The sequence below is a fragment of the Falco biarmicus genome, chromosome 9, assembly GCF_023638135.1.
Source record: "Falco biarmicus isolate bFalBia1 chromosome 9, bFalBia1.pri, whole genome shotgun sequence".
Lineage (NCBI taxonomy): Eukaryota > Metazoa > Chordata > Aves > Falconiformes > Falconidae > Falco > Falco biarmicus.
The window spans coordinates 11,891,075-11,904,410 of NC_079296.1; the positions used below are offsets into that span (position 1 = coordinate 11,891,075).

At 43.6% G+C, this 13,336-nt stretch overlaps 1 protein-coding gene across 1 annotated transcript in view; it reads left to right on the plus strand.

Moving 5' to 3' along the window:
* LOC130155057 (CMP-N-acetylneuraminate-beta-galactosamide-alpha-2,3-sialyltransferase 4-like) overlaps positions 1-11,255 on the plus strand; it is a 31,278-nt gene extending 20,023 nt beyond the window's left edge. The window contains 10 exon segments of the mRNA XM_056351985.1: positions 574-701; positions 981-1,044; positions 1,901-1,993; positions 2,547-2,665; positions 2,668-2,738; positions 3,031-3,035; positions 3,181-3,304; positions 4,740-4,904; positions 5,240-5,302; positions 11,169-11,255. Of these exon segments, the coding sequence (XP_056207960.1) occupies positions 574-701; positions 981-1,044; positions 1,901-1,993; positions 2,547-2,665; positions 2,668-2,738; positions 3,031-3,035; positions 3,181-3,304; positions 4,740-4,904; positions 5,240-5,302; positions 11,169-11,255 (919 nt within the window).
* Positions 11,256-13,336: the final 2,081 nt, after the last annotated feature.

The window sequence follows — 13,336 nt, forward strand, 5'->3', positions numbered from 1 at the left end:
AGTTCAGCTAACCAATGCACAGTGGCATCTTGGAGCCATTACAAGTGAGTCAACAGGCCAGCAGAATGATGCAATACAGATGGGTGCGTAAAATGTGCTTTGAAGGACAGAGGGGAAAAGATATGCTGTTGAACTGATGAGTGTGCAGTGAGGCTTTTTCATGGGTGTCATGAGCTTTGTCATGAAATGAATGAATAAATGAAATTAGAAACATAATGGGAATTCTGCTTCTCTCTCCTCTTGGGGATAAAAAAAGAAAGGATGAATAAGCGTTCCCCAAACGTGTACAGCAAGAGAAATGGCCAAAAAGGGAGAAGAACTGGGGGGCCAGAACTGGAGAGAAATGAGATTGTGATGTCATTGCTTCTCAGAAGGTGGATTAGAAACAGCAGTAAGGACTGTATTTAAAAGATGTGGGTTATTTCTGGGAAGTACTTCAGGATAGCTCAGTAGCTTTCCAAAGCTCTTCATTATGCAGCCTGCTTCAGCCGCCTTAGTCCTCGTGTCTGATACTGCTGTGACTGCTCCACTCATCCCTAAACTGCTGCCTTTCTTCTGAATCTCTCATGGTAGGTTTGAATCTCACTGGAAGGCTTTCCTGACCAGCAAATCCTTATACTCACTCATGGAAAGACCTTTTAGAAGAGAGCTCGTAAAAGTTCTGTGGTTTCATGAGCTGCCTTTCAGGCTGCAGAGTTCAGGTATTGCAATACTCTCCCCTTGGTGGTGTTGTGTCTTGGACAGACACTGTGCAGCTGGAGAGCCTCCCCTTAGGCAGCAGCCTTGAGTGCTGCAGAGGAGATGGAAATACAGCTGGGCACCAGAGTGCACCAGGGGAAAGCTGAATTTACTGGATGGCCAGTCTTTGGGAAAAGGACATCGGCTGTGATGGTGGTGATGGAGGAAAAGGGCAGAGCTTCAACTCCAGGCTTAGTTTGGGCAGGGAAATCTTGATGATTCTTCCACTTCTTGTCTTCCAGTTCTCTCTGGTTTTACCACATTGCAGCTTCTTCCCCAGCAGGAGATGCCTGAATCCTTTGCCCAGTATGAGGCTGGGCTGGAGATGGGTGTTGCAGAGCAGGCATGTGACGGAAGTGATAGCTGGGTTGAGAGCCTTGGTTTCAGCAGCAACTCAAAGTTCTCTCTCCTAGCACTCAACTTCACAGCCCTCTCTGCCTCTCACTCCTGTCACTGTTCATCTCCCCTCTCAGTAGGTTTCTCTTTCATGCCCTTTCAAGCAGCTGTCATACTGATGAACTTAAGCTGCTAGATTGCAGCTCCCTCCCTTTAACTTCTGTCATACCCTGATCTCTGTTCTCAGTATTGCCCTGTCCCATCTATTTTCTTTTGCTCTAACTCCATCCCAAGTGTGACAGTCCAGGGCTTGGAAAGTTGGGTGCCTCCCTCGGTTCTGCCTGCCCACATTCAGGGAGAACAAAAAGTAGACTGTGGCAGCTGTTGGCAAATGCTTTCATTTGGGCCCTTCTTCTTACCTCTAATTCATTACAGGAATTATTCTGTGGCATCTCATTCTTCCTCTCTACAATACACTGCATACTGTAAGCAGAGGTTCACCCTCCTAGTTACTGGTCTGCTGGGCATCCACACTTGATTTTTCATTTCTTTAGTGTCGTGACCTCTCACTAACTAGAGATCCCTCACAATTTTACTGGTACATTTATGACACTGCATTGTCTTATGGTCACTAAGTTAAGACCAACCTGTCTAGGATACAGCTGGAGTCCTACTGTAGTGCTGCAGCTGTGTGGCTTTGCTCCTCTGATGCCACCTGAGTTGTTACCTGGGGACATCAAAAAGGCCCTCAGAGGATACTGATTTAACCTGGTAGAGACATTTGTCAGAGAATGACTTAATCTCTTGCAATCTACTTTTTTGCCAGATTATGGTGCCCAAGGTGCACTGTGGTCAGCAATGGTTACTCCATCCATGGCCAATGCCTTAGGAAAATTGAGTCTCACCATGTTATCATAAGGTACTGAATCCTTACTGAAGCCTCAACAATCAGGCATAGACCAAGAGCAGTAATGTGCTTGTGACTCTTGCCTAGTAAACATAACACCTGGGATGCATCAGCTCAGGTAATCAAACAACTCTCTTGCAGTTCATGGCTCAGCACAGGCCCTGCAGGAGCCAGAATGCGTACTGCTCATTCAGATGCTGTGCTGGGGAGCTAGATAGCCATCTCCAGCTCAGTGGAGTGGCAGGCAATCCCAGTGTTACAGGACTACATGCATTTTTACTCTGACTTGAAAAAGTAATTTAATTTCTCTGTGCCTCACTTCCCTATCTAAAAAATAGTGGTTGTCTGCCACTGCTGTCTGCCTTTTTATTACAAGGGAAGGACTATCTGTGTCTGTGTGAGGTGTCCCGTGCCATGGAACCAGGCTGCCAGGTTGGGCTGTAATGTGTGTTGGTGCCCTCAAGTGAGTTCACACAACCAGTCATGTATTTGACAGCACACAGCTGCCTCCAAGGTTGCAAATAAGTGATACTGAAACTGGACAAATTCTGGCTTCGATTCTCAAATTAAATGATGCTCCAGTAAAAGAGCACAAGAAAGATATAGGTGAGAGAACAATAATCCGTCTCTTGTTCCCTGAATCAGCTCTGCCCAACCCTCTGGAAAACAATGACAATGATGCACTGAGGTGTTTGTCCCATTCAAGCCCCTGGCTTACCTCTGGTTGAGGGAAATATTACTGAAAACAAGGAATAAGGTGAGATGTCTTTGCTTAGTGACATGGTTTAGTGGTGGGCTTGGCAATCCTGGGTTAATGGTTGGACTTGATGATCTCAGAGGTCTTTTCCAACCTAAATGATTCTGTGATTCTAATGAAGGAAGGCTGAAACCAGGTTATTTGCAGTGACATATTCAATAGCTCTGATAATCATGTGTCTTTCAAATATTTAATGAGCCGCATCATGCACCTGAGACTTTATTTTTCACTAATTAGAAAGAGCCCAGTCTCAGCCATGTTGGAGACAGGTATATGGGAAGAAATGTAAAAGACGTGGTGATCCACTGTTCCTCCAAACTCTCATAAGTCCTTCTGAGCACCCAGCCAGAGCGGTAGATTGCAGCTAACTCGGGTTCTTTATCATGGCACTGCCTGGTGTGCATGGGCATGACTCAGGTATCTCTCTGCCTTTCTGCTACAGGTGGGGTTTTGGCACCAGCCCCCCCACCAAGTGGAATGGGAACATCTCTCAGCTACATATTCTCAACTCGTATGTCACCTATGAAGTGACGTACAAACTGCTGCAGCTGAACGTGGCAAGTAGGGTATGATACCCCACTGGAGAGCACACCGACGAGCTGCCTTATACCTTCCTGCTTCAGTGCTGTGCAAGGGGAAGGAAAACCTTTTCATTTGTTGGCTACATTAGTTCCTTCCCCTAGTAAATGCAGTCTTTTCCTGCAGCATGGTGCTTCAGGTTTGGAGCTCTGTTCCTACCCAGAAAAGGAAGACTTTTCCTCACCTGTCACAGCACTGCAGCATTATTCTCATTCCAGCATGCCATTTTGCATTACAGTTTCTTTTTAGAGTTACATTTCTGTCCACGGCTCTAGACCTCAGATAACCTGGTTCTCTAGTGACAAACAGCTGTGCCATATAAACCCTTTCACATATGTTCCTGTGCTTTCCCTGTCCGAAGACCATTACTAACAATTAGCTAGTGTAAAATAGCAGGAATTTTGGTTGGCATTCCTTAAAAACCTCTGTTGTTACAGATCTCTGGCCTGAGGCTGGCTGTTATGCCCACTGCTTCTGGAGTGTGGTTTTCCCCTTCACTGCATGATGGAGGATTATTTCATTAATGAATCTAATGATACTTTGTCTTTGGTCCTGACGATCTTCGTGATGGTGCTGTGCAATCTTTAATTAACTTTAAGCCTGCCAGGCACCACTAGGATGTTTATAATCTGCAACAAATAGGGGAGAAGCTTGAAGGCCTGGTGTGGTAAAACAACCTTGTCCAAGGTCATGCACTGACTCTTGGCTGGGTTTGTGATTAGATGCCAAGTCTCCTGACTGCTGCAGCAATGCTATAACAAAAAGTACATTTTGCTGCTAAAATGTTTGGAAAGTGCAAAGTGGGACAATCCAGGCGAGGAGTGTGAAGTGCTCAGTTAGGCGTAGGGGACCAGAGAGCGTGTTCAGCTGCTCGCAAGCATGGTGGCTGTGCTGCTCAGTCACAAGGCTTTTAAGGCAGCGTTCGAGTTTGTACTTGGCCGTGTTAGCTTTACGTGAGCAGAAGGCAGTTTTGTAGCACACAGGCCAGGGACAGGAATTTAATGCGTGGATTAAAAGTGAGGTGTCACATGAGGGCTGCCAGCAGGGAATACACACAAAGAGGCACATGGAAAAGCGATAGATGCAGAGACCTTGTATAGGCTCTATCATGGATGTGGATTTGTTAAAAAGCGTGCTCATTTCTTCCATTCAAAGCTTTTTGATTTCCATGGAGCATTATGTTTTATCAACCCAGAGGTTGTATGTTCATAAGACTTCAGCTTCTGCAGCACCTTTTCATGAGACTTCTTTGAGTTTTGGGAATGCTGTCCATACACCTGTTCTGTTTTTTTCCTCTCCCTCCTGCCATATTGAGTGTGGAAGAAGCTACTTGTCCCAGCTGCAGAGATGTTGCTGGTGTCAGTTTTGTAAAAGTATGAGTTTGAAATCCTAAACAGCTGTTCTCTTTTTTTCCCTTTCCAGAGATATGCTGCCACGGGAATCATTGCTTTGAACTCAGCCCTCCATATATGCCAAGAGGCCAATATTGCAGGCTTTGGTTACCCTGGCAACCATGACAATACTAAGCCAATATATTACTACAATAATGTAAAGAAGAGGTAGCAAATGCCTCCTCTTCAAACTAAGGTGTCCTCCATAGGGAAACATACTGGCACAAAGCTGGGAGTAAAGCAGCTGAAAGGTCTAGTAGCTATTGCTGGTGTTACCCAGAGAAATTCCTGCTGGGACATGCCAGGGAATGTGTTGGCACATGCTTTGTGCTCAGAGAGCAGCACAGGCACAGACCCTGGTGCTTCAGGGTGCCTTTCGTTTGTCCTAGTTTGGTGACAAGGGTCCTGTGCAGTGAAAGTCCTGCAAGGAGCCGCTGGCAAAGTTGGGTTGGGCAGGATCCAGCGCATTTTGGGCAGAGTATGGGGCATTGTAAGGAATAATCTATAGCTTTCCCTTTCTTATCCCTGCAGCTCTTTCAGCACAATATCACTGCTGAGAGAAACAGGCTGGTGAAAATTATTGAGTCAGACGTGGTGAGAGAGGGCCATGCTGCTTGCTGTCTCCTCCAGATAGGACTTGTTGATCCCAGCTGGGCTTTGCCCTTGTTCCAGGTTGCTTTGAGCAGGACTCAGTTTGTCCTATCATAGGTAGGGTGGGAGACGAATCCCTGAGATTCAGAGCACTTGCCCTTTCCACTGCTGGCCTCTGGTTTCCACTGCTGAGGACGTGGGGTGTTACACAACCCTTCTGCTTGGAGTAATCCCCTCCCTGTGTTGTAATCAGCTAGCCTGTGCTCCTCAGTTCTTTGTAAAAAGCACCAAAATGAGATGCTAAGCTGGTCCTCAGCCCCTGAGGAAGGGAAGGGGTGAAGGTGCAATACCTGCCTTGGGTTTTCAAATTCCTTCCAAAGCAGATTGGGAAGAGTCATACCTGTCACTTTGGAAAAGGGCCAGGTTGAACACTCAGAGGTTTCAGTATCTAATTGCTGGGGAACATTAATGTCTGCAGGAAACCAGGACCATTTTGTTCATTGTTCTGTTTGAGAATAAGTTGCAGTTCTGGCTTCAAGGAGTGGGCACTGTCTTGGGGCAGGGGAATTTCAAGTCAGGACAGTTGAGAATTACCTTGGTAACTGCTGATAACTCATGGCTTTATGACCTCATATAATCCCTTTTTCGTTGCTTTCTACTTTTGTTTCTACAACTCTTTTCTGCTTCAACATTGCTACTTTTCTTTCCTGACTTCACTTCTTGTCTGCTTCCAATTTGTGTAGGCGTTTCGATTTCGCCTCTTATTTTCAATTTTGTTTCTTTTATCTATGAAATTTGTTTCTTTTCTGTATCAAATATCTTCCTACTTTCTTTTCAGTTTTAACTTGAATTCCATTTTGCTTCTTTTCTCTTTTGACTTTGTTTCTTTTCTGTATAACTTTGTTTCTTTTCTGTTTCAATGTCCTTTCTTTCAAATTGCTTTTCAGTATCAACTTTGTTTCAACTTTGTTGGTTTTTTTTTTCTGCATCAACTTTAATCATTGTGTTCCATATCAACATTGTATCTCTTCTGTAACAACTTTCCTTCTTCATCAACTTTGGTTCTTTTCTGTTTCAGTTTTCTTTCAACTTTCTGTTCTGTATAAAGTTTGTTTCCTTTCTGTTTCAACTTTGTTTAATTTCTGCTTTGACTTTCTCCAACTCTGCTGTTTTTCTCCATGCACTTTGCAGATTTTCTGCTTCAATGTTGTGTGGACTGCTTTCCTTTTTTGGTGGACTTTGCCTCTTTTCTGCTTCAACTTTTTTCCAACAATGTTGGATGACAACTCTTTTGCACTTCATATTTGTTTCATTTTTCTTCTTTTCTTTTCAATCTTGCATCTTATTTGCTTGGGCTTTACCTCTTTTCTGCCTTGACTGTGTCTCTTTTCTGCTTGTGTTTTGTTTGTACTTTCTTTGGGCTTTGTTCTGACTTTGTTGTGGCTTTTTTGGGCTCTGCCTTTTTTCTGTTTCAAGTTTGTTTCAGCTTTGTTTCTTTTCTCTTGCAGTGTCCTTTCAACTTTGCCTTCTGTATCAACTTTGTTTCTTTTCTCTACCAACTTTGTTTCTTTCTGTATCAACTTTATTTATTTTCTTTATCATCTGCCTTTACTGTATCAACCTTCTTTTCTATATCAACTTTCTTTCTTTTCTGTTTCAACTTTACTTCTTTTCTGCATCAATGTTCTTCCAACTGTGCAGCTTTTCTCCATGTACTTTGCAGCTTCTCTCATTGGGATTTCCAGCTTTTCTCGTTGGACTTCCCAGCTTTTCTCCTTGGACTTCCCAGCTTTTCTCCACGGACTTTGCAGGTTTTCCCATGGCCTTTCCAGCTTTACTCATGGACTTTGCAGTTTTACTCTTGGACTTTGCAACTTTTCTCCATGGACTTTGCAGCTTTTCTCCATGGACTTTGCAGCTTTTCTCCTTGGGATTTGGAACTTTTTTCCTCAGGATTTGCAGCTTTTCTCCTAAATTTTGCAGATTTTTTTCCTTGGGTTTTGCAGCTTTTCTCCATATACTTTGCAACTTTTCTCCATGGACTTTGCAACTTTTCTCTGTGGACTTTGCAGCTGTTCTCCTTGGGATTTGCAGCTTTCCTCCTTGGCTTTTGCAGCTTTTGTCCATGGACTTTCCAGCTTTTCTCCATGCACTTTGCAGCTTTTCTGCTTCAATGTTGCGTGGAATTTTTTTCGTTGTTGGGGGGTTTTTTTGGGGTTTTTTTTGGGGGGGGTGTTGTTTTTTTCTGGGTTGTGGTTTTTTTTTTTTTTGTGTGTTGCAACTTTGTTTCTTTTCTGTATCAACTTTGTTTCAATTTTGCTTCTTTTCTGTTTCTATTTACCTTCTTTTCTTTTTGAACTCTTCTTTGACTTCTACCTCTACCCTGTTGGAATTTTCTTTTTTTCTCTTTGGATTTTGTTTCAACTTTTTCTACTTCTTTTCTTTTTTCTAGATATTTTCTTGTCTCTTCCAGCTTGTTCTGAGCATGGAGCCACCTGCCAAGTTTATTTTGTGTGCTGAAGATTTTTCACATTTTAGAAAGGACATTAAACGCCCACTTCTCTGCTGCTGGCTCATGTCCACATTTTACCTCTGGGTCCACATCTTCTCATGCTCTGCTGCTTTCTACCAGGATGTTGCTATGTCATATTTCCTCTTCTTTACTCCCCTTATTGCTGCTTTCTTCCTGGACTGTTAACATCATGTGTTCAACTCAGCTGTTGACTCTCCAAACTCCTGCCTCTACCGTTAGACAGATCCTGCAGTGCTGGACTTAGAAGGTGATGGCTCCGCTGGTATGAGCAGTTTGTGCAGCCCTTCAGGCAGGTGCTCACTGGGAAGGCTGCTCCTCCTTCATGGCTTGTTGAGGGTGCACTCTCAGAGTCAGGTTGGTATAACTTACATCAGGCTGCATGTATCATACAGCAGCAGCTTTTGGGGTGTGGGAGCATGAGTACAGTGCTCATAACTGTTAACTATTTCCATGGGAAGTGAAATTTCTGCTTTCCCTCCCATTTCCTTCCTCTCTCCCCTTCACTGTGGTCAGGCTTTCAGGGCACATCCTGTGTTACTCGTGTCACTGCTTTTCCTGGGTAACTTCTTATCTAGTAACTCAGCCCTGCCTCCTGAAAGCTTTCAAAAACACCCTGACTCTCAAGATCTGCAAAGTGTTAATGCCCTCCATGTTGCTCTGCTGCTATTCCCTTTTGGCCAGCCTGGTTCTCCTCCATTACAACTGAAATGGGTTTGTCCTGGTTGGTGCAAGCAATTTATGGCCTAAGAAATGCTGACAAAATTCCCTCAAAAGCTGCCTGGCCCTGGGAGACTGCTGGAAGAACTGGAGGCCCTGGTCCAGCTCAGTTTGAGAAAGGTCACTTGAACACTGGAAGGGGATGACCTCATCTTGCACATGCAAACATAACCAAACTGAGCTTGAGAGAATTGGGGTGTTTTAATAAATTCCTTTTTACCCACTCCATGTTTCCTCTGTACACAATTAAGTCTTTCTATACAACACATAGTAGCCACGCAGGTTTTGCAGATTCCAAAATTATGGTTTTCCAAATGCATATTTGGATTTTGTTCGACCACTCTTGTGAAATGTATTGCTTTGTAAGTAATGGAAGTGGGCTCTCAGCTATGTGGACAGTTAATATTTTATGCTCTTCTCCTGATAGAGTAAAATGACACAAAAATTTTAATATGTAAAACTGATGTACAAAACATGCTATGTACTAACCCCAGGAGAGGGTTTATATTTTCTCTTTAGGTTCTTGTGTATACAAGAACTTTGCCATGGCTTGCAGAAGCTGTGTCTGCACTTTCTGCTGTAGTTGCTGCAACATTTACCTGTTATATAGTGCAAGTCATGGTAGTGAAACCATAAACATGAGGCTCAAGAGTCTTGGCATTGGTCACTGCTGCCTGTGGCAGCACTCCCAGTACTTGCAGCAAGCAGGTCTGCTACATAGCTTTTTGCTCTTATGTTTAAGAGCTGTCTGGTTTCCCCTCAAAACAGGGTTCTGTAATCTTTCCAGGTAACCATGATTCATTAGAGCTGCCTTTTGTTTCAAACTTCCCAGAGTGTTGGAGCAATGTGGTAGGGGCTGAGTATTTAACCGTGCTTTGGTGGGGGCACTGAATCAAACTTTCTTGGGTCCAGTTTAAAAATTCTGAGAGCCGCAGTCCTCCATGCCCTACAAACCTTTCATGTTTGATAGCCTGAATAAATCCTTGCCCTACAGCAGACTCATTATTATCAAGAGAACTGGGGGAAGGAGGTGGAATAAGTAGGATAAGGCAAAGCCACAGTAATGCAAAACATATGTAAATTAGGCTACCAGATACCACAATAACGATGTAATGGAGGGGGAAAGAAAAAGAAAATGAGTGCTATTGTTGCTTTAGTAGCAAAAGCTAGCATTGGTTTGAGGTGGTAAATCCACCTTCTCAGGGCTGCAGAAAGGTAATTACATTCCTCTAAGCACAGTGCATTTCATGCTAAGGTCCACAAACATCCTCGCATCTATGGCAAGGGTGAATCCCCGGCTGTGGCCAGCTGGAGGGCAACCATGGTTTGCGTGAGGCAGAAGGGCAGGGAGCTTCTGGGCTGTTTGGTGCCACCCTGCCTGTCTCCAGGGGTCAAGGGAGCTCCACCGTCCCTGACTGCCTGTCCATGAATGCTTGGCAAGTGAGTCTGGTTGTCTCCACCATCTGTGTGAAATCTTTCCAACCATTTAGATTAAACACTGACTTCTGTAAAATGTAGGGCTCCTAACTAACCTGACACAGTCCATATGGAGTAGCTGCCACAGATAGTGTCTATCTTGACACTGATTAATCGCTTCTACCAGTTGTGTATTTGTCCCTGGTTACTTGACACAGTTCTTCCCTAATAGCTTTTGAATAGTTCTGGGGTATTCATATGACCTCTGCTGTGGGGAATAGCCCATCTGATGACACACATTACCTACTTCAGTGTTGGCTTGGCTGCTTTTCATCAAACTAACTTGGACACTAGCTTTTGGGTTGGTTTGGTTTTTTTTTGTTTTTTGATTTTTTTTAATTTCCTTTCCCCTGTGTACACCGGTATCTGTCCTTTTCTGCATTGGGGAACACCTTAGCTATGCTGGAGTCTGTTTGGGTTAGGTGGCATCTTTTGCAGCTGGCTGGGGCTTGGTGTGTGCTATGTGGCATGTAGAGACTGTCTGTGATTCCACCTCCGTGTCCTTACCTGTCACTTACAGTCACAGGCATGACAAGCAATCTGCGTTACTGATGCTCTTTGCTTTGAAACTAGCAGTTTAATGATCTGTAACTAGAGTCAATCATTGTTCAGACAGACAGCGACGCAGCTGTCTAACACCCCCAAACTAAATGCAAAGTTTCTCTCTCAATCTGAACGTTCTTCTCTTCTTCAAAGATACAAGATCCAGTAGCAAAGGCAGTGGGTCTTCTAGGCTGATTTTCCATCAAGAGTGAGATTATCACACCCGCTTCGTGTGGGGAAGCATCACAAGTGAGGGTTATAGGCATCAAGGCACTCTAGGAAGGACATGTTCTGATGACACCAGCTCCTCAGCTCCTTCAGCAGCCTTGGTGCAGGGTACGTGTGGTTCAGTGCTGGCTTGATCAGTCTGCCAGGTCAGCCAGGGCTTGCTGGGTGAGGCGGTGACTCACCAGTGCCATGGTGTAATGTATTTGTGGAATTTGCAGCAAAAGGATCTTAAAGCAATTTCCAGACATTCCCCTCCCCACCCTCACCCCTCATTTTTCCTTGTACTTTATATAAATTGTTTTTCCCAGAAGAATGGCTAGGAAAATTCTATATATTTAGAGTAATTTCCTTTTGCTTTTCCTATCCGCTCAGACAACCTTTCAGACTGGAGTTGCTGGGTATAAGGACTGGCGGTGTCAGCTGAACCTCAAGGACTCGGTAACTGTCTACACAGCCTGAGCTTAGACCCCAGCTGCACTATGACGTGATCTAAGCTTAATTCTCCACCGGTGATTGCTGAGCTGAGTTGTATTAGCTTATATTGTGCTAGTTAGGATGGCACATATGGCCAGTGCTGCAACCCATTTGAGAGCAATACTGGGTCAGCTGGTGTAGGTTACCCCATGCCTGAGCTTCTCAAGTGCTTTTGGAAGCTCTTGTAGTGCTCTCCATCTCTAGCTCCACAAATGTTGTGTTGTGTGTGTGCCAGCATCTCAGGAATGCTCCCTCCCATCTGATCCATGACTCACAACCAAATAGTTGTTACAGATGGTCCTTTCACTTAAAATAAGACCTGGTGTGTTTAAACTTGAAGAACATGGTAAGAAGTATTTCAGTCTCCATTTGCAGATAGACTTGGGGAACTGCTGACTACTGAGGTAGATATATCCTCTCTTCTGGGTAATAGCTGTTGATCTACATGTGATCCTGAGTTAGCTGTGACCTTGAAATCACCACAGCTACAAACAGCCCTATCTGTTCTCATGGCTATCACCAGCTGTCTTGTCCAAGAGTTAACTAACTCTTCTTTTTGGCTGGAGTTCATGAATTATTTTAATTTCACGTAAGCAAGTACAAGAGGTTTTGTCAGTCCAGCTACATTGTGGCTGTCTTATGCTATGTAATATCTTGCTTCAGATCACAGAGGTTGAGTATATGCTGTCTGCTGTTGTGTTACTTATATTATAATAACGTTCAAGAGAACAAAGATCACTCGGGCATGTGTTCTTAGAAATACAGATTCTCTGTAACACCTCCTTTCTAAAAGATCTTTGATGATCCCACCAGTAAATTGCCAGCGCAGTGAATCATGTTTCACTTCAGATGTTATTCTTGTCACTTTAAAGGATTCCAAATAATACTTTTGTTTCTTGTGAACAGAAAGAGGCAATTACATAGACATTACGGCTTTCTACAGTCATTGCACATTGTTGTATGCAAGCTGAAGAATATGAAGTTAACCAGCACTGACTTTCTAAACCGGTAGCTGGGCTTGATTTGCCAGCTTGCATGTTTTCTTCTTGCACCCCATCCCTTGCAGATTCTGTAGGATTTGTCCTTGAACAAATTGTGATGTGTATTGTGAAACTGTTGCTTGTGATGGAAGCAGCACATTCTCCGAACGTCCTTTAAGCTGCGCTTTCTACTTGACCCCTGAGCAAGGCTGTTGGACGGATTTTGTGATGCTCCCAAACTTTCCAGCATGTTCAGTGCGTCTCCATTGAAATGGTAATTTCTAGAGCATACTTCAGGCTCATCTCAGCTTTAGATAAAAATTAAATGTGGATTGCTTCATTCTGCATATTGAATACTAAAAGATGCACTCATTTGTCCTCTCTGCAGACACATGATGCTCTGCCAGTTTCCTTAATCCAGGCACAGAAGCAGTCACTTTTGATTCCATCTGTAAAAGGAAATACCTGCAATCATGAGAGGCTTTTTAGAACAGGGATTTTGTAGAACTTGTCCAATTTCAACAAACTTCTTGTCTGCTGACTTAATGGGCACTATCTGGCTGCACATCAGGGTGTCGGTTTTAGCTCCCATTGTGCTGCCTTGTGTTTTTCATTGCAGAGATCATCTGTTATTTTAGGATTTCTCCATCTCAGTGGCCATCTACTGACCTGCCAAAGAAGTCCAGTCCCCACCTGCCATATTTTAAACTTTTCTTTATAAGTGGATTTCTCACTGGACTGATATTGCAGCTTATATTTAATATTAATTTACACAGGCTTTCATCAGTAGTGACTCACTATTCTGTCTACTTCTAGACTAGTATCCCATCCTCATCTCACATTTTTGCAACTTCTCTGTCTATGTGGTGTTAATAATACCGAGGAACCCTATGGCTGTATCCCCAGTAACGCTTTTTAGTTATCTACAGAAAGACAGGAGTAGATACATGAATGCACTACCATTTATCAGAATAAATGAAGGCAGGGAGCTTTATTAGAAGGCTTACAGCTGATTTAAATTAATATTGCCAACTGCGAGGTTTTACAAAGGCTCTTCCAGAAACAACAGCTGTGTTTGCACTGTAA